This window comes from Macaca thibetana, chromosome 20 (genome assembly GCF_024542745.1).
Source record: "Macaca thibetana thibetana isolate TM-01 chromosome 20, ASM2454274v1, whole genome shotgun sequence".
In the NCBI taxonomy this organism is placed as follows: Eukaryota; Metazoa; Chordata; class Mammalia; order Primates; family Cercopithecidae; genus Macaca; species Macaca thibetana.
This window is the reverse complement of record NC_065597.1, coordinates 73663392-73690665: the sequence shown is the minus strand read 5'-3', so window position 1 is coordinate 73690665 and position 27274 is coordinate 73663392. Positions and strand designations below refer to the sequence as shown.

Sequence of the window (27274 nt, the reverse complement as noted above, 5' to 3'; positions counted from 1 at the left end):
GTGAGCAGAGACCGCACCATTGCACTCCAGCCTGGGTGACAGAGCGAGACTCTGTCTCAAAAACAAAACAAACAAAACAAAACAAAAATAGCAGTTACGCTTATGATTCAAACATCTGGAGATAAATACTAGAAGAAACAGCTAAAAGAGTTTGAAGCAGCTGTCTCTGGAGAGCAGGACCAGTGAGTGAAGGGTGGGCAGGGATAGCTTTGTTCTCTTCCTTGTAGCAAGCAGCTTTTGATTTATAATGTATGTTGCCTTGATAACATTAATTATTTTATTTTATTTATTATTTATTTTTGTTTTTGAGAGGGAGTCTCACTCTGTCGCCCAGGCTGGAGTGTAATGGCGCAATCTCGGCTCACTGCAAGCTCCGCCTCCCGGGTTCACGCCATTCTCCTGCCTCAGCCTCCCGAGTAGCTGGGACTACAGGCGTCCACCACCACACCCAGGTAATTTTTTTGTATTTTTAGTAGAGACGGGGTTTCATCATGTTAGCCAGTATGGTCTCGATCTCCCGACCTCGTGATCCGCCCACCTCAGCCTCCCAAAGTGCTGGGATTACAGGCGTGAGCCACTGTGTCCGGCCTTATTTTATTTATTTATTTTTTATTGTTTATTGTTTTGAGACAGAGTCTTGCTCTGTCGCCCAGGCTAGAGTGTAGTGGCACCATCTTGGCTTACTGCAACCTCTGCCTCCCGGGTTCAAGTGATTCTTCTGCCTCAGCCTCCCAAGTAGTTGGGATTACAGGCACGCACCACCATGGCTGGGTAATTTTCGTATTTTTAGTAGAGATGGGGTTTCACCATGTTGGCCAGGCTGGTCTCGAATTCTTTTTTTTTTTTTTTTTTTTGAGTGGGAGTCTCACGCTGTTGCCCAGGCTGGAGTGCAGTGGCGCGATCTTGGCTGACTGCAAGCTCCGCCTCCTGGGTTCACGCCATTCTCCTGCCTCAGCCTCCTGAGTAGCTAGGACTACAGGCGCCCGCCACCGCGCCCGGCTAATTTTTTGTATTTTTAGTAGAGATGGGGCTTCACTGTGGTCTCGATCTCCTGACCTTGTGATCCGCCCGCCTCGGCCTCCCAAAGTGCTGGGATTACAGGCTTGAGCCACCGCGCCCGGCCTGGTCTCGAATTCTTAACCTTGTGATCCGCCTGTCTCAGCCTCCCAAAGTGCTGGAATTATAGGCATGAGCCACCGGGCCCAGCCCTAATTATTATTATAATTATTTTCTTTTTTTTTTTTTCTTTTTCTTTTTTTTTTGAGACGGTGTCTCACTCTGTTGCCCAGGCTGGAGTGCAGTGGCACGATCTCGGCTCACTGCAAGCTCCACCTCCCAGGTTCACGCCATTCTCCTGCCTCAGCCTCCCAAGTAGCTGGGACTACAGGCGCCTGCCGCCACTCCCGGCTAATTATTTTTTGCATTTTTAGCAGAGGTGGGTTTCACCGTGCCAGCCAGGATGGTCTCGATCTCCTGACCTCGAGATCCACCCGCCTCGGCCTCCCAAAGTGCTGGGATTACAGGCGTGAGCCACCGCGCCCGGCCTATTTTCTTTTTTTTTTTTTTAATTTTTCTTTTCTTTCTTTCTTTTTTTTTTTTTTTTGAGATGGTGTCTTGCTCTGTCGCCCAGGCTGAAGTGCAGTGGCACAACCTTGGCTTACTGCAATCTCTGCCTCCTGGGTTCAAGCGATTCTCCTGCCTGTCTCCCAAGTAGCTGGGATTACAGGTACCCACCACCACGCCCCACTAATTTTGTATTTTTAGTAGAGACAGAGTTTCAGTGTGTTGGCCAGTCTGGTCTCAAACTCCTGACCTCATGATCCACCCTCCTTAGCCTCCTAAAGTGCTGGGATTATAAGTGTGAGCCACTGCACCCAGCCCATTTTTTGTATTTTTAGTACAGACGGGTTTCACCATGTTAGCCAGAATGTCTCTATCTCCTGACCTTGTGATTTGCCTACCTCGGCCTCCCAAAGTGCTGGGATTACAGGAGTGAGCTACTGGGCCTGGCCAATTAATGTATTTTTTTTAAATTTTTCTCTGAGATGGAGTTTCGCTCTGCCACTGGAATGCAGTGGCGCGATCTCAGCTCACTGAAACCTCCGCCTTCTAGGTTCAAGCAATTCTTGTGCCTCAGCCTCCCGAGTAGCTGGGATTATAGGCGTGCGCCACAACAACCAGCTAATTTTTCTGTATTTTTAGTAAAGATGGAGTTTCACCATATTGACCAGGCTGGTCTTGAACTCCTGACTTTAAGTGATCCGCCCACCTCGGCCTTGCAAACTGTTGGGATTATAGGCATGAGCCACTGAGCCTGAGCTATGTATTTACTTTTTGAGACAGGGTCTGTCGCCCAAGCTGGAGTGCAGTGGTGCTATCACGACTCACTGCAGTCTTACGAACTCCAGGCCTCAAGGGATCTTTCTACCTCGGACTTCAGGCGCGCACCACCACACCCAGCTAATATATCTATCTTGTCGTCGTTTGTTCTGGTAGAGATGGGGTTTCACCATATTGCCCAGACCGGTCTCTAACTCCGCCTTGGCCTCCAAAAGTGTTGGGATTGCAGACGTGAGCCACCATGCCATGCCCTGGCCAATAATTTTAAAAGATGACAAAGGCCGGGCGCGGTGGCTCAAGCCTGTAATCCCAGCACTTTGGGAGGCCGAGGCGGGCGGATCACAAGGTCAGGAGATCGAGATCATCCTGGCTAACACGGTGAAACCCCGTCTCTACTAAAAACACAGAAAACTAGCCGGGCGAGGTGGCGGGCACCTGTAGTCCCAGCTACTCGGGAGGCTGAGGCAGGAGAATGGCGTAAACCCGGGAGGCGGAGCTTGCAGTGAGCCGAGATCGCGCCACTGCACTCCAGCCTGGGGGACAGAGCAAGACTCCGTCTTGAAAAAAAAAAAAAAAGATGACAAAACAGATTTGCTCATTAATCTCCTCCTTACCAGGGCTTTCCTGTTTGGGGCCAGGCTTTGTGTCTGCAGCAGGCATGGTCCGGGCCTTAAGCGTCTTATTGATTTCCAGGCGGGACACTGGTATCAAGGAACTGAGAGGTGAGCCTCAGGAAGCAGGGCCGGCTCTCATCACCTCCTCCCCAAGAAGAGCTGTGGCTTTAGGTCTCTGGAGGCGGAGAGAAGGAAGCCTTCGTCACCAGGCCCCCTCCCTGGGCACCAGGATGGGCGGGACACAGAGGCCCTCCTCCTGCCGCCTGGAAAGGGAGCCCACAGGCACCCTTAAGGTTCTGTGTTTCGCTCCTCTCACCCAGCCCTGGGCTCCCCCCGCCATGTGTTCTGGTACCCCACCCAACAGACACCTCCCCATGCCTCTGTTCCCAGTGGCCTTTCCCTGCGTCCGGCGACTCTCACTCCCTTGGGCCACAGCAATAAACAAGGCAGAGGAGCCACTACTTGTTTTTGTTTGTTTTGTTCTTGTTTTGTTTTTTGAGACAGAGTCTAGCTCTGTCGCCCAGGTTGGAGTGCAGTGGTGCAATTTTGGCTCGCTGCAACTTCTGCCTCCTGGGTTCAAGTGATTCTCCTGCCTCAGCCTCCTAAGTAGCTGGGACTATGGCGCCTGCCACCACGCCTGGCTAATTTTTGTATTTTTAGTAAAACGGAGTTTCACTGTGTTGGCCAGGCTGGTCTCAAACTCCTGACCTCAGGATCCACCTGCCTTGGCTTCCCAAAGTGCTGGGATTACAAGCATGAGCCACCACGCCCAGCCGGGTTTTTGTTTTGTTTTGTTTTGTTTTGTTTTTGAGAACGAGCCTTCCTCTGTTGCCCAGGCTGAGGTGCAGTGGTGTCATCTCTGCTTACTGCGGCCTCTGCCTCCTGGGTTCAAGCGATTCTCCTATCGCAGCCTCTAGAGTAGCTGAGACTACAGGCGCCCGCCACCATGCCCAGCTAATTTTTGTATTTTTAGTAGAGATGGGGTTTCGTCATGTTGGCCAGGCTGGTCTTGAACTCCTGACCTCAGGTGATCCGCCCGCCTTGGCCTCCCAAAGTGCTGCAATTATAGGTGTGAGGCACTGCAGCTGCTAGCCCACTCCTGGGATTTAAGCTCAGAAAATGGCAGCACATGGAATTTACTGTGCTGCAGGGAGTTTTTTTCGTTGTACACCATTGCAGTTTTCAGATTTACCACGCTGTTACAGCTCTACTTCTACTTCTGTTTTCTTTTTCTTTACTTTTCTTTTTTTCTTGAGAAGGAGTTTCGCTCTTGTTGCCCAGGCTGGAGTGCAGTGGCGTGATCTTGGCTCACCACAACCCCTGCCTCCCAGGTTCAAGCAATTCTCCTGCCTCAGCCTCCCTAGTAGCTGGGATTACAGGCATGTGCCACCATGCCCGACTAATTTTGTGTTTTTAATAGAGACGGGGTTTCTCCATGTTGGTCAGGCTGGTCTCGAACTCCTGATCTCAGGTGATCCGCCCGCCTCAGCCTCTCAAAGTGCTGGGATTACAGGCGTGAGCCACCGTGCCCGGCCTCTACTTCTATTTTCTGTCACAGGGACTTCCATCCCAGCACAGACCTTCATTGATGAATTTCTGCAGTTCCCCCTGCAGAAGCTCCCTGGGCCACCTCCAGGGGGCATCCTGGACCCTCCCCAGACTGGCTGGAGTCCCCCCAGGGGTCCAGAGACGCCCACGTCCTCTTAGCCAGGAGTAGGTGGCAGCGCCAAGGGACCATGATGGGGCCTGGCTCTGGCCCATGTCGTGCTGCACTACCCGCCCACCACACACTCCAGGCAGCTCTCAAGGACAAGGGGCCCCAGGGGAGCGCGGCGGGGACAGCTTCTTGCAGAGCCTCTGGTCCCGGGGGTCCTCCAATTGGCACAGACAGCTCCATCTGCATTCTCCATTCTGCCCCCATCACGGTGTTTTCCTGACAGGCTGGGGGTGGTCAGCCTCTGGCGCAGCAAGGATAGATCCTAGCCACAGCAATCATTGAGTGCCTACTGGGTACCAGGCACAGTTCAGCTCCCAGACCCACCACTGGATTACCAACGCCGACGAGATGATGAAGTGGCCACTGTTTTCACCCCCAGTTTACAGATGAGGAAACTGAGGCAGGAGGGGCTGAGGCCCTTATCCTCTTCCCCTCAGCTGGGACTATCAAGCAGGGCTGGCGTCTCACCACTTCAGTGTGGCCTTTGTGGGGAGGGCTGCTGCTTTCAAACCTTCTCAGACTCACCACACCCGCCGGGGACCCTCACGCTTCAGGAGCAGGAGTCGGGCTCTGCCCCAGACCTTCTGTTTTGTTTGTTTGTTTTTTGAGATGGAGTCTTGCTCTGTTGCCCAGGCTGGAGTATAGTGGTCCCATCTTGGCTCACTGCAACCTCTGCCTCCCAGGTTCAAGTGATCCTCCTCCCTCAGCCTCAGTCCCAGAGTAGCTGGGACTACAGGCGTGTGCCACCACGCCCCGCTAAGTTTTTTTTGTTTTTGTTTTTGGTTTTTTGAGATGGAATCTCACTTTGTCACCCAGGCTGGAGTGCGATGGCACAGTCTTGGCTCACTGCAACCTCCGCCTCCCAGGATCAAGCAATTCTCCCGCCTCAGCCTCCTGAGTAGCTGGGACTACAGGCGTGTGCCACCACACCCGGATAATTTTTATATTTTTAGTAGAGATGGGGTTTCACTATGTTGGTCAAGCTGGTCTGAAACTCTTGACTTCGTGACATGCCCACCTCGGCCTCCCAAAGTGCTGGGATTACAGGCGTGAGCCACCGCGCCCGGCAAGTTTTGTATTTTTTTTTTGTTGTTGTTGAGACAGAGTCTCGCTTTGTCGCCCAGACTGGAGTGCAGTGGCCGGATCTCAGCTCACTGCAAGCTCCGCCTCCCGGGTTCACGCCATTCTCCTGCCTCAGCCTCCCGAGTAGCTGGGACTATAGGCGTCCGCCACCTCGCCCGGCTACTTTTTGTATTTTTTAGTAGAGACGGGGTTTCACCGTGGTAGCCAGGATGGTCTCGATCTCCTGACCTTGTGATCCGCCCGTCTCGGCCTACCAAAGTGCTGGGATTACAGGCTTGAGCCACCGCGCCCGGCCAAGTTTTGTATTTTTAATGGAGATGGGGTTTCTCCATCTGCATTAGACCAGCCATGTTGGACCGGCTGGTCTTGAACTCCTGGCCTCAAGCAATCCACCCGCCTCGGCCTCCTAAAGTGCTGGGATTACAGGCATGAGCCACCGTGCCCAGCCTGCCCCAGCCCTTCTGTGCCTCTCTGGACAGGGGTAGCCTGTTCCCCCAAGCTGAGGCTCTTGGGCTCAGGGGCTAGGATATATCTAACCTCCACCATTTACCCAACATGATCTGGGGCAGGTCAGTTCTCCCTGGGCCTCAGTTCGCTAGTTAGTGAGTGGAGTCAATAATAGTTTCACTCATGGAATTGTCTGGAGGTCAAGATGAGATAGTTTATCATGACCCAAAACGAGATCCCTGATGTCTGGGACCCGGGGCTGCCCCGTGACTGGCATGATTGCTGGGGGAGCGCTGGATTCACCCTTGCTGGGAGGTCAGGAAAGAGTGTGTCAGGCTCTGCCCTCTGAGAGGGGGCTGTTAAGCCCATGTGGGCACAGAAGTATATTCTGAGGGATTGTCTGGCCCTGTGCCTTTTTTTTTTTTTTTTTTTTTTTGAGACGGAGTCTCGCTCTGTCGCCCAAGCTGGAGTGCAGTGGCTGGATCTCAGCTCACTGCAAGCTCCGCCGCCCGAGTTTACACCATTCTCCTGCCTCAGCCTCCTGAGTAGCTGGGACTACAGGCGCCTGCCACCTCGCCCGGCTAGTTTTTTGTATTTTTTAGTAGAGACGGGGTTTCACCGTGTTAGCCAGGATGGTCTTGATCTCCTGACCTCGTGATCCGCCCGCCTCGGCCTCCCAAAGTGCTGGGATTACAGGCTTGAGCCACCGCGCCCGGCCTTTTTTTTTTTTTTTTTAGATGGAGTTTCATCTGGTTGCCAAGACTGGATGGAGTTCTATGGCGCAATCTCGGCTCACTGCAACCTCCGCCTCCTGGGTTCAAGCGATTCTCCTGCCTTAGCCTCTCAAGTAGCTGGGATTACAGGTGCCTGCCACCACACCCAGCTAATTTTTTGTATTTTTCGTAGAGATGGGGTTTCACCATGTTGGCAAGGCTGGTCTTGAATTCCTGACCTCAGGTGATCCGCCCACCTCGGCTTCCCAAATGGCTGGGATTACAGGCGTGACCTACCGCACCCGGCCAAGGACCTGGGCCATTTAAGTGGAGTCCTGAAGGATGAGTAGGTGTTAGCCAGGCTGAGAAGGAGGGAATGATGCTCTAGGCACAGACGCACAGAGGCAGGCAAAGTTTTGGTTTAGACAAAAATTGAGACTCGCTGGATAAAGTGATCTTAGGGGACCATCACCAGAGAGGAGACATTGGAAGTCTGCAAGGCCTTGTCCTGCCCCTCCAGGGCTAGAGGTTCAAGGAGGGGCTGACTCTTTCTCCTGGAGGCCTCGCAGAACCACAGACCCCAGGAATGGCTTGGTGTGGCCAATGTGAGGCTTCTAAGCCTCTGTCTAGCTCTGCGGAGAGACAGGTTGGTGGGGAGAAGCTGGGGGTGGCAGTGGACAGGACAGAGTGTGGGGACAGCTTTGGGAGCCGTGCTAGGCAAGGACAAGGGACAACTCTTGTGTGGAGTCACCCAGAAGGGTCTTGAATGGTGCTGAAGGCCCCTGACAGCCCCCCTGCGATAGCCACTGTAGCTCTGCCTGTACCTGGGCCTTCGCTCTGTTGTTGTCCCACCCGCAGGAGTCTGGCTAAAGGGGCATCCCTCAGCCCTACTCCCTCATCAGTGTTCCCAGTACCCTCTCCCTGGCACTTCCACTCCTGGGGGAGGAGGCTGAGCAGGGAGAGAATGGAACGTGTTCCCCCAGAGGAGCACAGTTCCAGCCAGCGGCCCACTCAGTGAGGTGCTCAGGTACCCACGTCCCCACCAGCTGCCAGGGTTCCCTCTCCTCCCTCCGTCCCTCCTCCCATCTGGGGAGCCCAGCAGTACTGCGGGGGCGGAACAAGGCGGGGCCACGAACGGTTATAGCTGGGCTCGCAAGGGGACCCACGGATCGCCTCCAGCCTCCTGCGCTCCGGTACCTGGGCGTCCCGACTCCACTGCGCGCCCAAACCCAGCTGAGCCGGTTCGTGGCCCGCCCCCCCGGGCGGCCGTCGACGCGAGCACCCTGGCGCGGGGCCCGGGGAAGCGGGGGGCTCCTGCGAGCCGGCCGTGGCTGGCATTGCCGCTGCTCCTGTTCCTGTTGCCGCTGCCCGCCGGCGCCTGGTACAAGCAAGTGGCGAGTCCCCGCTACCACACGGTGGGCCGCGCCGCTGGCCTGCTCATGGGGCTGCGCCGCTCACCCTACATGTGGCGCCGCGTGCTGCGCGCGGCCGCCGGCCCCCTGACCGGGGACACCCTCTCCCCCGGACCCGCTGCCCGCGAGGCTCCTCTCCTGCTGCCCTCGTGGGTTCAGGAGCTGTGGGAGACGCGACGCAGGAGCTCCGAGGCAGGGATCCCTGTCCGTGCGCCCCGGAGCCCGCGCGCCCCGGAGTCTGCGCTGGAACTGGTGTCCCTGGACTTCAGCGGAGCCAGCCAGGTACGTGAGAGGGAAGGAGGCCTGGACCGCCGCAGGCAAAGGGGTCTCAGGAGGTCTGAGCCGCAGCACAGAGCCATGTGTTCAGGGGGCACCCTCGGGCCCTTCCATCCCCCGCTCCGCGCCCAGAAAAGTTTTCCCTGGGCAGGCTCGACCCTGGCACCCCGGGGTGGCAGTGGAGGGCCACAGCCTCCTCCCCACGGCCTTGCTCTGTTCTCGCTAGCGACTTCCGAGAGACGTCTCCCGCCCCGCCGTGGTCCCCGCAGCAAACCGCCTTGGCCGGCCCCGCCTGGCCCCCGGACCGTCCTGACAGCGTTCCCCCGCCTGCGGCGCCTCCGCGCCTGACCCAGGAGGAGTCTCCGCAGCTTCCAGGAGCCGCTCACAGCCCTGGCCTGCCGTCCGGTCAATAAAATCCGCCTGACTCCTGCGCCCCAGCTTGCGACCCCTTCGTCTGCCTGTGTACTTTGCCGTCTAGCTCAGGGCGCAGACAGGCGCGCCCACGCCCTGGCAAATGTCATGGGCCCCTCCCTCGCCGACCAGGGGAAGCGCCGGGCACTCAGCATTCATTTCAAACCTGAATGTCCTGGCACCCCCTTTCTCCCTTAGCCAAAGTCTTCCGCAGAGGATTAAGAACCTCTGGTCCCCTTCTTCTGGGTCATGCCCATGGAGGAGGGGCCCCTCCACCTGAGCCCCACCTTGCTGCTTGCTTTTTTTTTTATTTTTTTGAGACGGAGTCTCCCTTTGTCGCCCAGGCTGGAGTGCAATGGCGAGATTTTGACTTACTGCAACCTCCACCTCCACAGGTTCAAGCGATTCTCCCACCTCAGCCTCCTGAGTAGCTGGTACTACAGGCACCCACCATGATGCCCAGCTAAGTTTTGTATTTTTGTAGAGACGGGGTTTCACCATGTTGGCTGGACTGGTCTTGAACTCCTGACCTCAGGTGATCCGCCCACCTCGGCCTCCCAAAGTGCTGGGATTATGGGCATGAGCCACCGTGCCCGGCTGCTCCTCTACCTTTTATCCCTCTCTGCATGCCCTTCTGGTCACTGGCTCCAGTCCTCCCACATACATGTGCCCTGCCATCTTGAATACCGAGGACCTCCGTCCACCAGGCCCCCTCCAGTTCCTCTCCCAAGGGTCTGGGCCCCTCCTCCCTCACTCTCCTTCTTCAACCCTCTCTAATCTGCCCTGGGACTCCAACGACTGTCCCGGACCCCAAACCACCAAGGTCACATGCACTGATGCAGCCCACCCTTGGAACCCTCCTGTAGCCATGTGGCAGGGTCCCCCCTTGGGGCCACCCAGCAAGGATTGGGGGAGGGGTGGTCCTGGGCCTGGCTTTAGGATGCCCCTGTGGAACCAGCCCCCCACCCCTGCTCCTGGAAGCCCCGCCTCCCCTCGCTGGTAGGTCCTTTCCATCTCCAAGGTGTGTCCTTCTCCCAAATGTGGGTGCTCTTTTTATCTCCACCCCTTCAATTCTTTTTCTTTTTTTTTCCGAGACAGAGTCTCCAGCCCATGCTGAAGAGGCACTATCTCGGCTCACTGCAACCACCGCCTCCCTGCCTCCCCGGCTTAGATGATTCTCCTGCCTCAGCCTCCCCAGTAGCTGAGATTGCAGGTGCCCACTACCAAGCCCAGCTAATTTTTGTATTTTTTAAAATAGAGGCCGGGCGCGGTGGCTCAAGCCTGTAATCCCAACACTTTGGGAGGCCGAGACGGGCGGATCACGAGGTCAGGAGATCGAGACCATCCTGGTTAACACGGTGAAACCCCGTCTCTACTAAAAAATACAAAAAATTGGCCGGGCACGGTGGCTCAAGCCTGTAATCCCAGCACTTTGGGAGGCCGAGACGGGTGGATCACGAGGTCAGGAGATCGAGACCATCCTGGCTAACACAGTGAAACCCCGTCTCTACTAAAAAATACAAAAAAACTAGCCGGGCGAGGTGGCGGGCGCCTGTAGTCCCAGCTACTCGGGAGGCTGAGGCAGGAGAATGGCCTGAACCCGGGAGGCGGAGCTTGCAGTGAGCTGAGATCCGGCCCCTGCACTCCAGCAAGGGGGACAGAGTGAGACTCCGTCTAAAAAAAAAAAAAAAAAAAAAAAAAAACAAAAAATTAGCTGGGCGCGGTGGTGGGCGCCTGTAGTCCCAGCTACTCGGGAGGCTGAGGCAGGAGAATGGCGTGAACCCGGGAGGCGGAGCTTGCAGTGAGCTGAGATCCGGCCACTGCACTCCACCCCGGGCGACAGAGCGAGACTCTGTCTCAAAAAAAAAAAAAAAAAAAAAAAAAAAAATAAAATAAAATAGAGATGGAATTTTGCCATGTTGGCCAGGCTGGTCTTGAACTCCTGACCTCAGGGGATCCGCCCACCTCGTCCTCCTAAAGTGCTGAGATTACAGGCGTGAGCCACGGCACCTGGCCCACCAGCCAATTGTTTTGTTTTTTGTTTTTTGTTTTTTGTTTTTGTTTTTGTTTTTGTTTGAGACAGAGTTTCCCTCTTGCTGCCCAGGCTGGAGCGCAATGGCGCGATCTTGGCTCGCCACAACCTCTGCCTCCTGGGTTCAAGCCATTCTCCTGCCTCAGCCTGTAGCTGGGATTACAGTCATGCACCTCCACGCCCGCATAATTTTGTATTTTCAGTAGAGACAGCATTTCTTTTTTTTTTTTTTTTTTTTTGAGACCGAGTCTCACGCTGTTGCCCAGGCTGGAGTGCAGTGGCGCGATCTCGGCTCACTGCAAGCTCCGCCTCCCGGGTTCCCGCCATTCTCCTGCCTCAGCCTCCTGAGTAGCTGGGACTACAGGCGCCCGCCACCGCGCCCGGCTAATTTTTTGTATTTTTAGTAGAGACGGGGTTTCACTGTGGTCTCGATCTCCTGACCTTGTGATCCGCCCGCCTCGGCCTCCCAAAGTGCTGGGATTACAGGCTTGAGCCACCGCGCCCGGCCGAGACAGCATTTCTTCATGTTGGTCAAGCTGGTCTCGAACTCCCGATCTCAGGTGATCCTCCCGCCTCGGCCCCCCAAAGTGCTGGAATTACAGGCGTGAGCCTCACCAGCCAATTCTTACATGGAGCCCTTGGTTCCATCTAGGCCTCCCTCCGGCTCTGTGCTGGGTGAAGAGGTGGTCACACACCTCACAGGACAACTCATTCCTTCCCAGTCCTGGCCCTGTTCCTCACTGAACCTGACCTCTAAGAACATGGATGTCCTGACCTTGTCACCCCCACACCACGCCTCAAGGGCTCCCCACTGCCTATGGGATGATACCCGTGCCGTGTCTGCTCTCACCGCCCCTCCCACTGCCTCCTCCCCTTCCCCACCGTCTGCTCCAGACTGCAGATTCCAGGACAGCCCGGGACCTCCCTCCCCGAAGGAGGACTCCAGGGCCCCAGGCTGTGTTAAATGTTCTTCCTGGAGCTGCTTCAGCTCTGGCCTTCCCTTGCAAACGCCAAGGTGCTCAAAGCCCTGTTTTTGCGGGGACGGGGGGAGGTTTCAGTCATGTTCCCTGGTGCTTGCCTGGTCCAAGATGGGGAGGTAGAGCCGATGAGGGGCTTCTCTGCCTCCCCAGCTCCACACCCTTATTCCCCTGCAGCGCAACCAGCCCTAGGGCGCCAGCCTCACCCCAGTCCCCACCCCACAGGACTGGATCGAGTGGAAGCCAGATGGGCAGGATGCTGGGGCAACTCCTCGGACGATGCAATGCAACCAGTTCCGACCAGGTGGCGCTGCGCGGCTACCGTTCTGGGCGGTAGCCTCCGCCCCGCGCCTCCAGCAATGGGCGGGCCGCAGTGGGCGGGGCCACAGCGGGTGGGCGGGGCCGCCCCGTCGGCGGCAGCGGTTTCCTGCCCCTCCCTCGCTCTTGGGTCGTCGCAGTCCCCACCTTCCCTCTCCTCCTCTCTGGGTCTCTGTTGGTCACCTCCTTCTGTCGCGCTGGCCCCGCCTGCTCCAGTTTCGGAATCTGAAGAGAGGCACGGTGCAGCCTGAGGGAAGAGGCCATAGGCGCGGTCTGGTTATGCTTGCAGGACCATTAATGTCCATCAGAAAGCAGCGCCTACCTGAGCAGCTCTGAACCATTACCGGGCGTCGGAATAGTGGTCCCACCCCCAGACAGGGCTCCAGGCCACGGCCACATCCCAGAGCCTCTGTCCAGGCCCAGGCTCGGGCTCCCTGAGATCGCTGGGACCTTGCTGGAGGGATGCGGGTTCAAGGCCTGGAGGAAAGGTCCTGCAGAAACAGGAGTGCAGGGGCGCCCCCACCCCGGTGAACCCCCCACCGACAGCCCAGGGGAACAGCTGAGACCGCTCCCTCTGCTGGATAGGACTCACGCCTGGGTAGCATGCTGGCAGGCGTGGGGAAAGGGGGTTGGGTGGAGAGTGGGGAATCCCCCAAGCCTCTGATTGCCCCTGACTTGACTTTCTTCCCCCCTGCTGCTGCCCTGGGAACCCACATCACCCCATCTGCACTCCGCAGAAGCAGCAAAATAAAGTCCACCCTCCTCTTGATGTCCACTCTACTGCCTCCCGCCCACTTCCCTAGCCCTTCCTTTGAGACACCAAGCACTTGGCGGCCCCTGAACACCTTTGCCCAGGCGCTTCCCTTCGCCTTCCTCTGCCTCCAGCGCAGCACCCGTGGGGGCCAAGGTCAGCCTTGGACGAGGGCTGAGAGCTTCCGGAGGCTGGCTGGAGAAGAGGTGTGGGAGGGTTTAGCCCTGAGAGCTGCTGGGTCACCATTCCTTGCCTGTTCCTCCAGGTCCCTGGACTCACTGTCCCCTCTGACTCTGAACCTCCTCTGAAAGTGTGACCTCCAGTTCCTCTCTGGCTGTCTCATTCCTCCTGCTCCCCGCTTTGCCAGGCCCACTTCCTTTGTTGCCTGACCCTTTGCTACTCTGTTACCCTGCTCAGCCCTTCTTGGCTTTGGGAACTCCTTTGTTACTTTGTAGCGGTAGAGTGTACTGTGATACTTCCTTGGTTCCTGGCCCCAGTTGTTACCTCATGTCCCTGATGGCCCTTCCCTCCGCCATGCTGTTCTCTATCCCATCTTTTATTTATTTATTTTTAAATTTTTATTATTATTATTTTTGAGATAGTGTCTTGCTCTGTCACCCAGGCTGGAGTGTAATGATGTAATCTCAGCTCACTGCAACCTCCGCCTCCTGGGTTCAAGTGATTCTCCTGCCTCAACCTCCCCAGTAGCTGGGATTACAGGTGTCTGCCACCATGCCTGGCTATTTTTTTTTTTTTTTTTTTGTATTTTTAGTAGAGACGGGGTTTTGCCATGTTGGCCAGGCTGGTCTCGAACTCTTGACCTCAGGTGTTGGGATTTTGGAACTCCTGACCCAAAGTGTTGGGATTACAGGCGTGAGACACTGCTCCTGGCCCCCCATCCCATCTTCAGTCACTGGGAGGAGGAATTGGCTGAGTCCTGGGCCAGGGAAGGCTGGTGTATGCCCAAGGCTGATCAGGGATCTGCCCCACCCGGGGGGTAAGCTCTGCAAGCCCCCTTACCCAGGGGACCTGGGGCTGCTGGTGCCTCCCATCCAGCCACCTCCCTCGACTCTAGTGTGGCCACGAAGCTACAGCCTGCCAGGTTGTGGGTGGCCCTGGTTGGTGTGGGATGACCCCCTGAGCCCAAACAGGTGTGGTGTGTGGGGTGCGTGGTGGTGGGTCACACTGCCTGCACCCATCTTCACAGACTCCACGGGTGGCAGCACCAGGCTGTGTCCAGGAAGGCCAGCCATAGGTCAGACAGGCAGCCTCTGGACATGCAGACAGACAGATGGAGGTGGCTGGCCAGGCGGGAGCCTGAGGCAGCCTCAGCCAGCAATTGCAGGGGTGGGGGTGGCAAGCAGCCATGGCGCCTCAGCCTAAGTGGCTTTTAGGGGCAGCTGCCGGGATATGGGCACCCAGGGGGCCATGGCCCAGGAGACTGCCCAGAGGCGGGCCCTGTGCTTGGGTGGGGGCAGGGGAGCCCAGGCCAAGGCCCCAGAGAGAGGATAGGGAGAGGAGGACTGCGCCAAGCCTGCTTCTACTGCTCACATGGGGAATTGCCTGGGCTGGCTGTGCCTGACCCCTGGGAACCAGGTATGTGCGGGGGGCCTGGCTGGGCTGGGGAGGAGGGCAGACTGGGGCTGTGCCTGGACTCAGCTGTCTTCCTATATTGGAGACAGAGGAAGAGCTGGGTGGTGAAGAGCATGGACTCCGAATCTCACATCCCTGGGCCCAAAGGGAGCTGAGGAAGCTTTGTGGGTCCCTCTCCAGGCCTGTTTGCAGGTCTGTGAAGTGGCCAAGCCCCTAGGGTTGTTCCAAGTAAAATGCGCTCAAGCATAAACGATTTCACTGTGGTGGCGACTGTCCTGTTGGGGAAAGAGGGACACTCGTGCTTCACGTAGAGGCTCAGGGATGTAGACGGCTGTGGGCAGGGGAGAGGAGGCCTGCTGCCTGCCTGCGGACACTGTGGAGCAACGCCTGTGCACACTGGCCACCACCCAGAGCTTAGAGCCCAAAGAAGTCAGTGGAGGCCCATGTCGAGACTCATCCTTTCGTTACCCTGCAGAGTCACAGTCCAGGCCTGGGGTGGGCTGGGACACAAGTAGGGGTGCCGGCCCGGCCAAGGGAAAGAATGGCGGGAATGGACGCGGTGCAGATAGCCCAAACACGGAGGGTAGGCCAGGGAGTCTCAAGCCACTGGCCCCCAGGATGCAGGGAGGGACAGCTGCGTGTCACGTTTAAACCTCTTTTTGCCTCCTGGGCCCTCCTGAGACCCCTGGGCCAGGGCAGTTCTGGCTACAGGAGGGATCCAGATCAGGCACAGCGGAGAGGAGATAGGCACGGGGGTCTGGGAGGGCTTCCCCGGGAGGGTGGGGAGGGCTGTGGCCCTTGTTGTTACCCTTTGGCCCCTTTGGGGGGGTCCCTTGTCCTGGAGACCCTTTGTCCAACCCGTCGCCCACCTCAAGACCTGCCTGGATGCTGCACATACAGTAGGTATCCAATAAATGTTCCTGGGATAGAAGGCAAAGGCGCTGGCACCAAGGCGGCTGCCCAGAGCAGGAGCGAGACAGAGGGGTCCTGGTGGCTGGGGGGTCCCCTAGTCCTGCCGCCTTCCCCCACCCCCACTCGGGATGACCGGCCACGGAGGCCGGGATGGCTGGGACCGGAGGTGGGGGCGGCCGGGCGGCGGGGGCGGGGGCGGGGAAGGGGCGGGCGCGGGGGCGGTGCCGCAGCCCGAGCTGGAGCCCGAGCCGGAGCCCGAGGCGACGGGAGCCGAACGGGAGCCGCCGAAGCCACCGCCGGGTGCCCAGCGCCGCCGCCGCCCCCGAGCTGCCCCGCGCCCCTGCCCGCGGGCGCCTGGTGGGCAGCGGGCGCCATGGCCGCTCCGGAGCCGCTGCGGCCGCGCCTGTGCCGCCTGGTGCGCGGAGAGCAGGGCTACGGCTTCCACCTGCACGGCGAGAAGGGCCGCCGCGGGCAGTTCATCCGGCGCGTGGAACCCGGTTCCCCCGCCGAGGCCGCGGCGCTGCGCGCTGGGGACCGCCTGGTCGAGGTCAACGGCGTCAACGTGGAGGGCGAGACGCACCACCAGGTGGGGGCCCGCGCTCGCCCCCGGCCCGCCGCCCCCTCCCTGAGCGCGTCCCTCTGGGGCGGGCGGGGTCGCACGGGGGCCTGAGGGGGCTTCCGCGGAGAGGACGCGGACATTGCCGGGAGGCAGCGGCCCGGCGCCTTCCGAGTCCCCGCGCAGGAAGCTCAGCCCTGCACAGGGGTGGGGGGGCATCCTGGCAGGGAGGGGCCCGCACTGCGGCTCCTGGCCGTTGGCCTCGCTCTTTGGTCGCGTTTTGGCCTCAGTGTGCTATGAAGGAGGGTGTTGGGTAACCTGGGGCCCCTCCAGAAAGGTGGAGACCTGGGTGCTTTTGCGTAGGTGTGTGTACACGTGTGCGTGTGAACACAGCTGGGCGTGTGTGTGCAGGTCCCTCTGGGGTCAGCCAAGTGTGCACGCGCCTGCCTGTGTGTACCCAGGAGGGGTTGCAGTAAGGGCATCAGTGTGTCTGCAGTTGTGTGTGTGCTGGAGTGTGTGTGAGTATACAGGTCTGCGTGTGTGTGTGTGTGTGTGTGTGTACAGGTCTGGACTCCTGGGCATGTGAGAGCTGAGCTCTGTGTGTGTGCACACCTGGTTAGTGTACTCATCACTGTGTGTCTGCAGGCTGGTAAGTCTGTGTCTGTACTCTAGTGTGTCCCAGCCGGTATGCCTGGGACCGGGTTGAGTTGGCCATTGGTGGCAACCGCATTCCTTAGCTCCAAAGGCACTACCCCTCCTCAGAGGCTGCTTAGCCCGGCTGGGGTTACTTGCTAAAGCCTCCTGCCTCCTGGCTAAGGAGAACAGAGCCTTTTCTCTGTGGGTTCTGACCCCTGAGGTATGTCTGTCTCCCACAGGCCAGGGACTTCCAGCACACCCTGGTGGGGGTCCAGTGTCCACACACCCCTTGTCCTCCAGGGCCCCTGTCCCTCACAGCACTGGCGAATCCATAACCTGTCTACATGGCTGGTCCTGGAACCTCAAGATTAGCAGTTGGTTCAGCTGGGCCTGCAGTTGGTCTCCTGTTCACCTGGTGCCTTGTCTGTACCTCCGTCGGCCAGCCCCATGCTTTCCACCCAGTGTCTGCTGTGTAAGGTTGTTTGCTAAAGAAGGTGGGGATCAGGCCAGTGGCCTGGACCTGAGGGATTGAGGGTAGGGCTGGCAGGGCTGGGGCCTGGCTGCTGTTTGATAGTCGTTGCCGCCCTTGCCCAGGGAACACCTGCTTATCCAAGGCCCTGGGGTGCTGGTCTCTGAGGACTGGACACACAGACCATGGTGGACTCTCCCCACTGCCCCAGGAGGGCAAGAGGTGCAGTTACTGCCCCATTTGACAGTTGAGGAAACTGATGCCAGAGATTTAGGGTGACTTGTTTGGGACACATAGTCAAGAAGCAGCTGGGCACTCGGTTCCTCTTGTCTCACTCTGGGTCATGGGGAGAGAGGAGGGCCAGGGGACAGATGGGCCTGGCTCAGTCCCTCCTATCTATTCACCACCCCTGCTGAGCCCGGCGGCTGGTGGGGAGCCCTGTCCACCCTCCCCCAGGCCGCAGGTGGGAGTAGGGCTGCCCGTCTTCCCGCCCGCTTCCCAATGGACACTGCTTTCTCTCTGCGGGTGCACGCCGGCCCCCTGCATGGTCCAGACACTTCACAGGCACCTGCACCCACACGCCGACAGCCACCATGCCATAGCTGTTCACTGCCCCTCCCCCCTTGCCGGCTGTACCTGAGTGTTGCTTCCCTGGCTGTGTGTGCGTACCCAAGCCAGGAGTCCAGCCATTCCCCTCCTCACAGGTCCAGTGGGAATGGGCCCATGGTCATGGCCTGGAGGTGGACATAAGGCCTGGGGTCAGGGGTTTAGACTCCCATGGCAGAGAATGACAGGAATGGGCACAGACACACCCAAACTGGGGCCCGGGGAGACACCCCTCTCCTTCAAACCTGGACGCAGACACAGACTTTGAAACAGATGGATGCACGTGCACACACTAACAGACTGAAAAGCTGAAGCTCCACTGTGCGCCGTCTTTGTTACTTCCAGACGGGACTTACCCAGCTGCCCTACCCTGCAGCCCCTTCCCAGCCCTGCCTGGAGAAGACCCTGGGCTAAGGGCAAGGCTCTGGGAGGACCCTGAAGCCCTCGCAGCCTGGACCTCAGTGTCCAGAGCCCGGGTGCAGAGGGAGGGAGCCTCTGGAGTCTGGGGGTGGGGGGCGGGGCCGGCAGGCCTCTCGGTGCGGCCACCCGCCCATGCAGACCAGCTGCCCGCCTGCATGCCCGGGCCAGCCCAGAGTGGTGCCATTGCCCATGTGCTGCCCGGAATGCGGGCCACTGACCCGCTCCTGTCACCCATTCGCCCCAGGTGGTGCAGAGGATCAAGGCTGTGGAGGGGCAGACCCGGTTGCTGGTGGTGGACCAGGAGACAGATGAGGAGCTCCGCCGGCGGCAGCTGACCTGCACTGAGGAGATGGCCCAGCGAGGGCTCCCGCCCGCCCACGACCCCTGGGAGCCAAAGCCAGACTGGGCACACATGGGTGGCCGCAGCTCCGACGCTGGCAAGAAGGTATGGCGGGCTCGGCCCGCAGGGACCACCCTCGCCTCTCCCAGAGGCTCTCTCGGCTTTCGACGACCATCTTTGCCTCTGATCACCTCCAGAAGTCTTGGTCTCTTCTGCCTTTGGGGCCCCTTTTCTGCCCCAGGGACCATCCTGTTGGCTACTGGGGGCCACTCTCTCTACCCTCAGCCTGTGTTTTAAACTGGGTAGGGTCAGGGCAGCCTAGCCTGTTCCTCTTCTCCAGGACGCTCCAGAGCCCCTTGCCCTATCGAGGGGTTACTGTGACAAGCTGCCGCCTCCCCAGCCCCCAGCCTCATGGCTGAGGAGCCCTGGGAATAGACATTCTAGGTCTGCGTGTGCCCAGCTCCGTGCCTGTGTTGGGTGTCATCCGTGGCTCTGTCCTTGTCTCTCTCCAAGGAGCCTGTGTGCTGGGAAGGCCTGGGAGAGGGCTGGCCGCCTCTGCAGGTTGGGGAAGCCTAGGAGGCCACTCTGCCAGGCCTGGCATGGGTGGGGCTGGGAGCATGGGAGTGGAGTTGGGGGGTCCAGGTGGCTCCAAGGTGAGCCCACTCCTCCCCTAAATATAAGGGAGGGCCCTGGGACCCTGTCTGCTGTTCCTTCTGGGCTCCTGCTGGGTAGCACTTCCTCCTTCCCCTGCCCCTGCTCCCAGCCAGGAGACCCAGAAAAGTACAGGGGCCGCCTGCTCCACCTCCTGCTAGGTGGCCGCTGGGAGGGGCCACCTGGCAGGCCTTGAGGGCTGGGAGGAACAGCCTGAAACTGTCTGTCCTGTCTTCCTGGAGGCCCTGATGGCAATGTCTCCATGCTCTCCTACCTTTTTTTTCATTTTCAAAGACATCCCTGGCCGGGCACGGTGACTCACACCTGTAATCCCAGCACTTTGGGAGGTCGAGGCAGGCGGATCACCTGAGGTCAGGAGTTTTGAGACCAGCTTGACTAATGTGGTGAAACCCGTCTCTACTTAAACTACAAAAATCAGCTGGGCTTGGTGGCGGGCGCCTGTAGTCCCAGCTACTCGGGAGGCTGAGGCAGGAGAATTGCTTGAACTCGGCAGGCAGCAGTTTCAGTGAGCCAAGATCCTGCCACTGCACTCCAGCCTAGGGGACAGAGCGAGACTGTCTCAAAAAAACAAAAAAAGAAAAGAAAAGAAAATAAATAAATCCTTTCAGGGGATTTGAGTCCAGGGGTTGGCCAGACCCCACTGTGAGAACCGTGCCTGAGGCAGGGGTGTGGGATCTCGAGTTTCTGAGGGTGCAGGGGATCTATACATTCACTTTCTCCCTTTCCCAAGTATCACTCCTGGAGCTGGCTGCGCCTGGGAGCTGAGCCCGGCGGGGGCATGTCTTGGCAGGGAGACGGCATTCCCTGTGGGGAGGGGGCACAGGCCTGGCCATGGGACCTGTGGGACCCGTTTTGTTCCTGGGGCTTGAGGGCAGGCCATGGCCGTGCTCAGGGCCAAGGTGCCCAGCCCAGGGCTGGTTGGGGGGCTGGCCTTGCAGGGGAGCAGGCTGGTCCCAGGCCCCTATCTCCAAGTTGAGGGTTGGGGCCTCCCTCTTTCCCAGGCACCCTGCCTCCCCCAGGAGGAAGCTCCGCCTCTACCTCAGGCGTTTGTCCATTGATTTGGACACAAATGCATGGTTCACCTTCCTGTGGAAAAATCTGGCCCTCGGACTTTATCTGGAGGGTGCGGTGGCCGAGGCACCTTGCCTTGGGTGGGACCTTCCCCCGTCTGCTATTTCAGGCTCTGGGGGCTGCAGGAAGCCCTAGGAGGAGCTTCCTCTGGGTATATTTTTAGAGGAACAAAGGGTGGCCTGAGTGGCAGGTCCCTTTGTGCATGAGTCTGGCTGGGGACAGGGGCTCCAGGAGGTCAGGGGACACCCAAGGAGCAGGGTCTCCCCTTCTGTCTTCTGGCATCGAGACCTGAGGTTTCTTTTTCTTTTCTTTCTTTCTTTTTTTTTTTTTTTGAGACAGAGTCTCGCTCTGTAGCCCAGACTGGGGTGCAGTGGCCGGATCTCAGCTCACTGTAAGCTCCACCTCCTGGGTCCACACCATTCTCCTGCCTCAGCCTCCCGAGTAGCTGGGATTACAGGCGTATACCACCATACCTGGCTAATTTTTGTGTTTTTAGTAGAGACGGGGTTTCACCGTGTTGGCCAGGCTGGTCTGGAACTCTTGGGCTCAAGTGATCTGCCTGCCTCAGCCTCCCAAAGTGCTGGGGTGACAAGCGTGAGCCACCGCGCCTGGCTCGAGCCCTGAGGTTTGTTCACCTGAGCTCCCAGCGTGGACAGGAAGAATTGGGGCTCACTGGACCTCCGCAGAGCAGGTTCAGATCCTGCCCTGCTCAGCCTGGGTTCAGGGTGTGCCTGAGATGCTCAGGGAGCCCAGGAGGGCAAAGCTTACCTTGCGGGGATGGCTCCAGTGGGGGCGGTGGTGGCAGAGAGGCAGAGCCCTGGGAGGGTATGTAGCTTGGCTTTGGTGCAGGATGGAGAGGGCCCAACTCTGGGTGCCCCCTGGGAGCTAAGGGTGGTTCTCAGTGTCCTCTGTCCTGGCTGGGGATAGGGGAGGTGGGCAGGGGAGGACACTGATGTGGTCAGCCACTCCTTTTGGGGGTCATGAACGCCTAGTTAGTGATGACTCAGCCCTGGGCCACAGCAGGCTGGGGGTGGCCGCAGCTGCGGTGCAGCTGATCCTAGTAGTAATGACAGGGGACGGCCCCCAAACAGAGACGGGTGGCCAGCGGTGCCAGGCCCTAGAGGTGGTGGCAGACCCTGAGCCCTCTGCCCCCTGCCCCTAGCCCAGTCTCCACCTCCGTCTGGAGGGCCTTGGGGGCTAAGAGCAGGTGAGGGGTGACAGATCTGCGGGAGGCGGCTGTGTGGTTAGGGCGCGGTGCCTGTGGGGGCTTCTGGGCTCCTATGGTTCTTGTTCCTCTGGAACCTCAGCATGACAGTCCTGTGTTCTGGGGCTGGGACTCCTCCCTGTCCCCCCAGCCCTGGGTCCTGGGGCGGGCAGGGCCTTCCAGCAGCTTCCTTCCTTCCTTTCTTGGGACGGAAACCTAGCTGGGTGGGGGGCGCCGGGCTGGAGCCTTCTAAGGGGAGTGGGCTCAGTCATCACCCTGCTCCCCAGAGTGACTCAGCCCCCGCGTCTCCACCCATCCCCCGGGAGCCGGGGCCGCAGAGGGAGGTAGATAAGTGGGGTGGCAGCCTGGGTCAGCCAGAGAGTTCAGGCCACCCCGGCCGGACGCCTGCCGCTCACTGCCACTGTACCGCTGCCATGGCGCGCTCCGGGAGTGCCACGCCACCTGCCCGGGCTCCAGGAGCCCCTCCACGGAGCCCACCCCAGGGGCTGGTACAGGTCAGGTGGGGTGGGAGGAAGGGAGGGCTAGGAGGAACCAGCAGCCGCTCAGCCTCCCGGGGTGGGAGGAAGGGACTCCGGGAACTTGATGTAAGCAGGCTGGTCCCTGAGCAACAATGAAGGCCTTTCTCTGCCAGGGCTGGTGCGTCACCATCTGGGGGGGCGCCCAGTGTACCCCCATGCTAGCCTCTTTGTCCGGACACAGGCATGGCTGGGGGACCAGGGATGGTCCAGCTCTGTGCTGGCCACTGGCGGGGAGGGAGCCTGGAGCCCGTGGGAGCCAGAGGGCCTGGCAGAAGGCGGCAGGAAGTGTGTGCTGAGCCAGGGCAGGGAGGAGGAATGTGAGCTATGAACCCCGCCCGAGCTCCTCAGCTCTCTGGGCCCCCATGCTCCGCCCCATGTGCTGCCAGCAGCCCACCCTGGCCCCTCCATTGCAGCCCCTCCACCTGAGGGTTTAGTGCTGTGCCTGGCGCCTCCGAGACCCTGCTGACAATGAGGGGTTTGATGATAGGCAGAACTTCTTGCCGTGTAGAGTGAAAGACGGCTGCTTCTGGACAGAGGCAGAGGGGTGGCCAGAATGACCCTGAGAACACTGAGGGGGCTTTGGCCTGGCCTCAGGGCCCCAGACACCCACCAGATCCTGCTTCCTGTCTGGTGCCCTGAGAAACCCTGCCCTGTAGGCCGCTGTGCAGGCGTGGGAAGGGCTGCCGGGCCAGCACTGTGGGGCTGGCCGCATGTGTGGGTGGCTATGCATGTTTGCAGGTGTGTTTGGACGTCTTGTGTCTGTGACCGTGTGACGTGTCTTTACCGCCTGGGCCCATGTCATGCTCCCACCTCCCCCCCTGAACTAGGCTCCTGTCCCCATGCCTTCCCTCAGTCCCAGGCCAGCCTGGGGGCTGTGCTCCACCTCCCCTCCTGAATGGGCCCCTGTCCCCACGTCTTCCCTCCCTCCCAGGCCAGCCTCAGCACTGTGCTCTGACTGCATCCCTGAGGGGCAGCTCGGTGGGCAGGTGTCAGGGTCAGCCTCAAAGCCCCATGCCTGTGCCACCAGGTGTGTCTGGGGGAGGGGTGGGTCTATGTGGTGGGGCCCTGGAGATTTTGGGGATCTTGCACCCTCCAATTCAGCCCATGTGGCCCAGCTGAGCCCCTGCAGGGCCAAGGAGCCACAGCCTTGTCCCTGGAGTTTCTGGTGTGATAGGGCCTGGGTTGTGGCCATGCAGAGAGGGTTCAGAGGGTGGGCAGGAGGCTCCTGACGAGGCATCTGGCGGGCTGGACAGGAGAAGGGTATTCCAGACCAAGGGCAGGTCCCGAGCCCAGGGGACAGGGCACTAGCCCTGTGGAGAAGGACCCCCTTGCTCCCTTGGCAGGGCGGCCCCCGCCACTGACATGGCTGTTTCTGGTCCATTGGGGTTTGGAGTGAGCTCGAAGGTGGGTGGCTGGAGGGGTTGGGGGTGTCTAAGGCCTGGAGACCTGCCCTCCTGAGGTCTGAGTGCCCCTCTTGCCATGCCGCCCCAGCCCTGGCCTGGCCTGTGGTCCCTCAGGGACACACAGGGAGGTAGGAGGTGAGGGAGGGGCCCTGGCAGCCCCCCTCCCCGCCTGCACGCTCTCCCCTGCGCACGCCCTCAAGCCTGGCACTCCCTGGAAACCTGAGCTGCCCCCCGCCTGCTCTGGCCACCGCCATGTTTAACTGAGCACGGGCAGCCACTGGCCACCGCCGCGGCACCCTGGCCTGGCCCCTGGCTGGGGGGTGGTCACTGGGCCTGGCCCTGCCTGCATGGTCCCCTGGCCCAGACCCCCACTGCAGGATGCCAGAGGTAACATGAGGCAGGGCCTGGGATGGTAGCGGGGGGGTCCTTCCGGGCCCCAGGAGGCCCTCTGTGCCCTGTCCACTCTAAGCTCCTGCCCCAGCCTCTGCGTGCTGGGCCCGCGGGGGTGGTGCGGCTCGTTTTCCCGGAATGTGAAAGCAAACAGAGCCGCCACCGCAGCCAGCCTCACGGAGGCCTCTGGAGAGAAAACAAAACTGCTGGCCTAGGAGCGCCTGCCCCACGCTCTGGAGGAGAGCCCGGGGCAGGGGGACGCACGGGCAGGGCCCTCGGGGACAACTGCCCCAGGAGGCCGACAGTGACAGTTCTTCCCACCTGGTGCTCTCTCGCACCCCGCCCGTGTGCCGCGCTGGCCTCCAGCCCAGGGAATTAGCCCAGCGACCCAGGAAGGCGGCTGGGCCCATCGGGGAGGCTTCTGGGTTTGAAAACTGGCTTTGCCCAAGTTCCCACAACGAAAGCTCTGTCACAGGCAGCCTGGGTGCCCGGAGTGTTTGCCACTGAGACCTGGGCCTGCCCGTGGGTGGCATGGTACCGAGTCTGGGCAGCAGCGGCACCACCAGGGAGTGGCCTCTGGGGGTGGGAGGCTGGAGCCAGGGACTGACCCTGTCCCTTGGGCCTGCAGGATGTCAGTGGGCCCCTGAGGGAGCTGCGCCCTCGGCTCTGCCACCTGCGAAAGGGACCTCAGGGCTATGGGTTCAACCTGCATAGTGACAAGTCCCGGCCCGGCCAGTACATCCGCTCGGTGGACCTGGGCTCACCTGCTGCCCGCTCTGGCCTCCGCGCCCAGGACCGGCTTATTGAGGTACCGGCCCACCAGGGCTGTAGGGTGCTGGGGGCCCCATGCCTGTCCACACTGGGGCCCTGGGTCCTTGCAGGGAGGAGGGAGACACTGGGAACCTGAGCTGGTGCGCCTCCTGCTGCCTCGGCGGGCGGTGGCTGTGATGAATATTTGATGCCACACCTGGCCACGCGGCATTGGGGGCTGTCTGGGCCCACGGCGGGGCTGATGCGTGCTGGCGGCGGCAGGTGAACGGGCAGAATGTGGAGGGGCTGCGCCACGCTGAGGTGGTGGCCAGCATCAAGGCACGGGAGGATGAGGCCCGGCTGCTGGTGGTGGACCCCGAGACAGATGAGCACTTCAAGCGGCTTCGGGTCACACCCACCGAGGAGCATGTGGAAGGTGGGCCACGGCCCGGGGCACAGGGTGGGTGCGGTGTGGTGGCCGAGTAGCCACTGACACGCTGTCCCCACAGGTCCTCTGCCATCACCCGTGACCAACGGAACCAGCCCTGTCCAGGTGAGAGGGTGGGGTGCCCACGAGACACAAAGTGCTTCTGGGGGTACCCAGGCCCGACAGGCCCCCTTCTCCCTGGAGATCCCTTTCCTCGAGGTGTGGTAGAGACACCCGATTAATGCCCCTGTGGTTTTCGTCCTGGATCAGTGCCACACACAAGCCACATGGGGTGCCTGGGGTTGGGGCTGCTGCCTTCCGTCCCCTCCTGAGCACCACCTGGTAGGGAGTTGCCTTCCAGTCTCTGCCTCCTCAGGGAGCTGGTGGTAGCCTCACCCCAGGCGTTGCTCACGCCGGCCATTCCTGCACCCAAACCCCCTCTGCACCATGAGCCGGCCAGGCCACCTGCCTGTCACTGCCGGGCGCCCGGTGCCTGCCTCACCGCATCTAGAGTCCACCAGATGCCCGCGGCCCCCTGCCGAGTGGAGGAGCACACCCTGGTGGGGCGTGTGCATCTGTGCACATGTGTGCTTGTGCGGGTGTTGTGTCTGTCTGTGAAGCCACAACCTGCCCTTGGTTTCCCAGCTCAATGGTGGCTCTGCGTGCTCGTCCCGAAGTGACCTTCCTGGTTCTGACAAGGACACTGAGGTATGGATGTCCTCCTCCACTCCTGAGCTCACACATGGGGCTGCCAGAGGCCTTGGGGTGGGCGTCTGTGGAGATGTCAGCCCTGGCAGTGGGGTCTCTGCTCAGGAAGCCCTCATGAGCCCCTACCCCAGCCCCAGCCCCAGCAGGCAACCTGTGTTGGTTGTTCCCTGGGAGGGGCCCCCGTCTGGGGTGTGGGCCTAGGGCTCACTCCAGACACCCCACCCACCGTGCTCACCCCAGGATGGCAGTGCCTGGAAGCGAGACCCCTTCCAGGAGAGCGGCCTCCACCTGAGCCCCACGGCGGCCGAGGCCAAGGAGAAGGCTCGAGCCACGCGAGTCAACAAGCGCGCGCCGCAGATGGACTGGAACAGGAAGCGCGAAATCTTCAGCAACTTCTGAGCCCCTTCCTGCCTGTCTCGGGGCCCTGGGACCCCTCCTGCACGGACCTTGGGCCTCAGCCTGCCCCGAGCTCCCCAAGCCTCAGTGGACTGGAGGGTGGTCCTGCCACTGCCCAGAAATCAGCCCCAGCCCCCGTGAGCCCCCGTCCTGCCCTTGCCTGCCAGGTACTGGGGGCCTGTGGCAGCAAGATGTGGGGAGAGAGACCCAGAGATGTGAGAGAGAGGCAGAGACAGAGACAGAGAGAGAGAGAGCGAGCGAGAGAGAGAGAGAGAGCGAGCGAGAGAGAGAGAGCGAGCGAGCGAGCGAGCGAGAGAGACAGAGCGGCGGCAGCACGGGGTGAGGGCCTTTGCTGCTCTGCCGGGGCCTGCTGACTGAAAGGAATTTGTGTTTTTGCTTTTTTCCAAAAAGATCTCCAGCTCCACACATGTTTCCACTTAATACCAGAGCCCCCCTACCCCCCCCCCGACTTCCCCTCCCCCTTGGGACGCGCTCTAAATAATTGCAATAAAACAAACCTTTCTCTGCAAACCATTTCCTCCCCGCCCCCTCCCCTCAGCAGCAGCCGTCCCGAGTGGGAGTCCCTGGGACTTCCCAGTGGCCGAGCTGGGGCCCCCAGCCTGTTTGTGGGGACCTCAGGTAAGGCCAGGGAGGCCTGATGTGGCCGTAGGAGCTGCCCCTCCCCAACCCGCCCTGGTGTGGGGGGTCCCTAGGCCAGGCCCTGCTCCCCACCCAGCTACCCTGTGCGCCTGTGCCCTGATGGGGGTCTGAAGTGCAGGGCCTAGGTTCTCCGAGGGGCCCGAGGATGGAGGCCCCATGTCCCCGAGGAGGGTGGCCTCTGGACAGGCCCCTCATTCCGCACGGCAGCTCCCAGGCCTGGGGAACATAGGTGTGTGAGAGCAGCACCCAGGAAGGACTCCTGGCCTCTGGTTCAGCCCTGCCTGGCAGGCTCCCCCGTGGACACCCTGTTGACTTTGCTCTTCCCTCCTGGGCCCCGCACCCCTGAGCCGACCACTGATCGACCGGCACCGCTGTTGCCTCGTTAAGCCATAGCGCATGCGCGCTCTCAGAATAAACAGGCCCTGCCTGGG

At 60.2% G+C, this 27274-nt stretch overlaps 3 protein-coding genes across 4 annotated transcripts in view; all 3 read left to right on the top strand.

The window, feature by feature from the left end:
- Positions 1–7509: 7509 nt before the first annotated feature.
- Positions 7510–9041, top strand: NPW (neuropeptide W). Its single transcript, XM_050774636.1, has 2 exons — positions 7510–8608; positions 8829–9041. Exons 1-2 carry the CDS (start codon positions 8354–8356, stop codon positions 8913–8915), a joined length of 342 nt encoding a protein of 113 aa, XP_050630593.1. The 5' UTR covers positions 7510–8353; the 3' UTR covers positions 8916–9041.
- Positions 9042–10666: 1625 nt separating this feature from the next.
- TSC2 (TSC complex subunit 2) overlaps positions 10667–27274 on the top strand; it is a 67211-nt gene continuing 50603 nt past the window's right edge. Inside the window, exon 1 of the mRNA XM_050774161.1 lies at positions 10667–10670. The gene's annotated coding sequence lies outside the window, so the exon portion shown is untranslated. The remainder of the gene's footprint in view (positions 10671–27274) is intronic.
- NHERF2 (NHERF family PDZ scaffold protein 2) lies at positions 15841–26714 on the top strand. 2 transcript variants are annotated; one of them, XM_050774458.1, is made up of 7 exons: positions 15841–16182; positions 18528–18728; positions 24531–24710; positions 24935–25088; positions 25162–25205; positions 25725–25787; positions 26028–26714. In XM_050774458.1, exons 1-7 carry the CDS (start codon positions 15970–15972, stop codon positions 26184–26186), a joined length of 1014 nt encoding a protein of 337 aa, XP_050630415.1. In that variant the 5' UTR covers positions 15841–15969; the 3' UTR covers positions 26187–26714. The 2 variants fall into 2 exon arrangements, with proteins under 2 accessions (XP_050630415.1, XP_050630414.1); XM_050774457.1 differs by lacking the exons at positions 15841–16182; positions 18528–18728 and adding an exon at positions 21705–22085.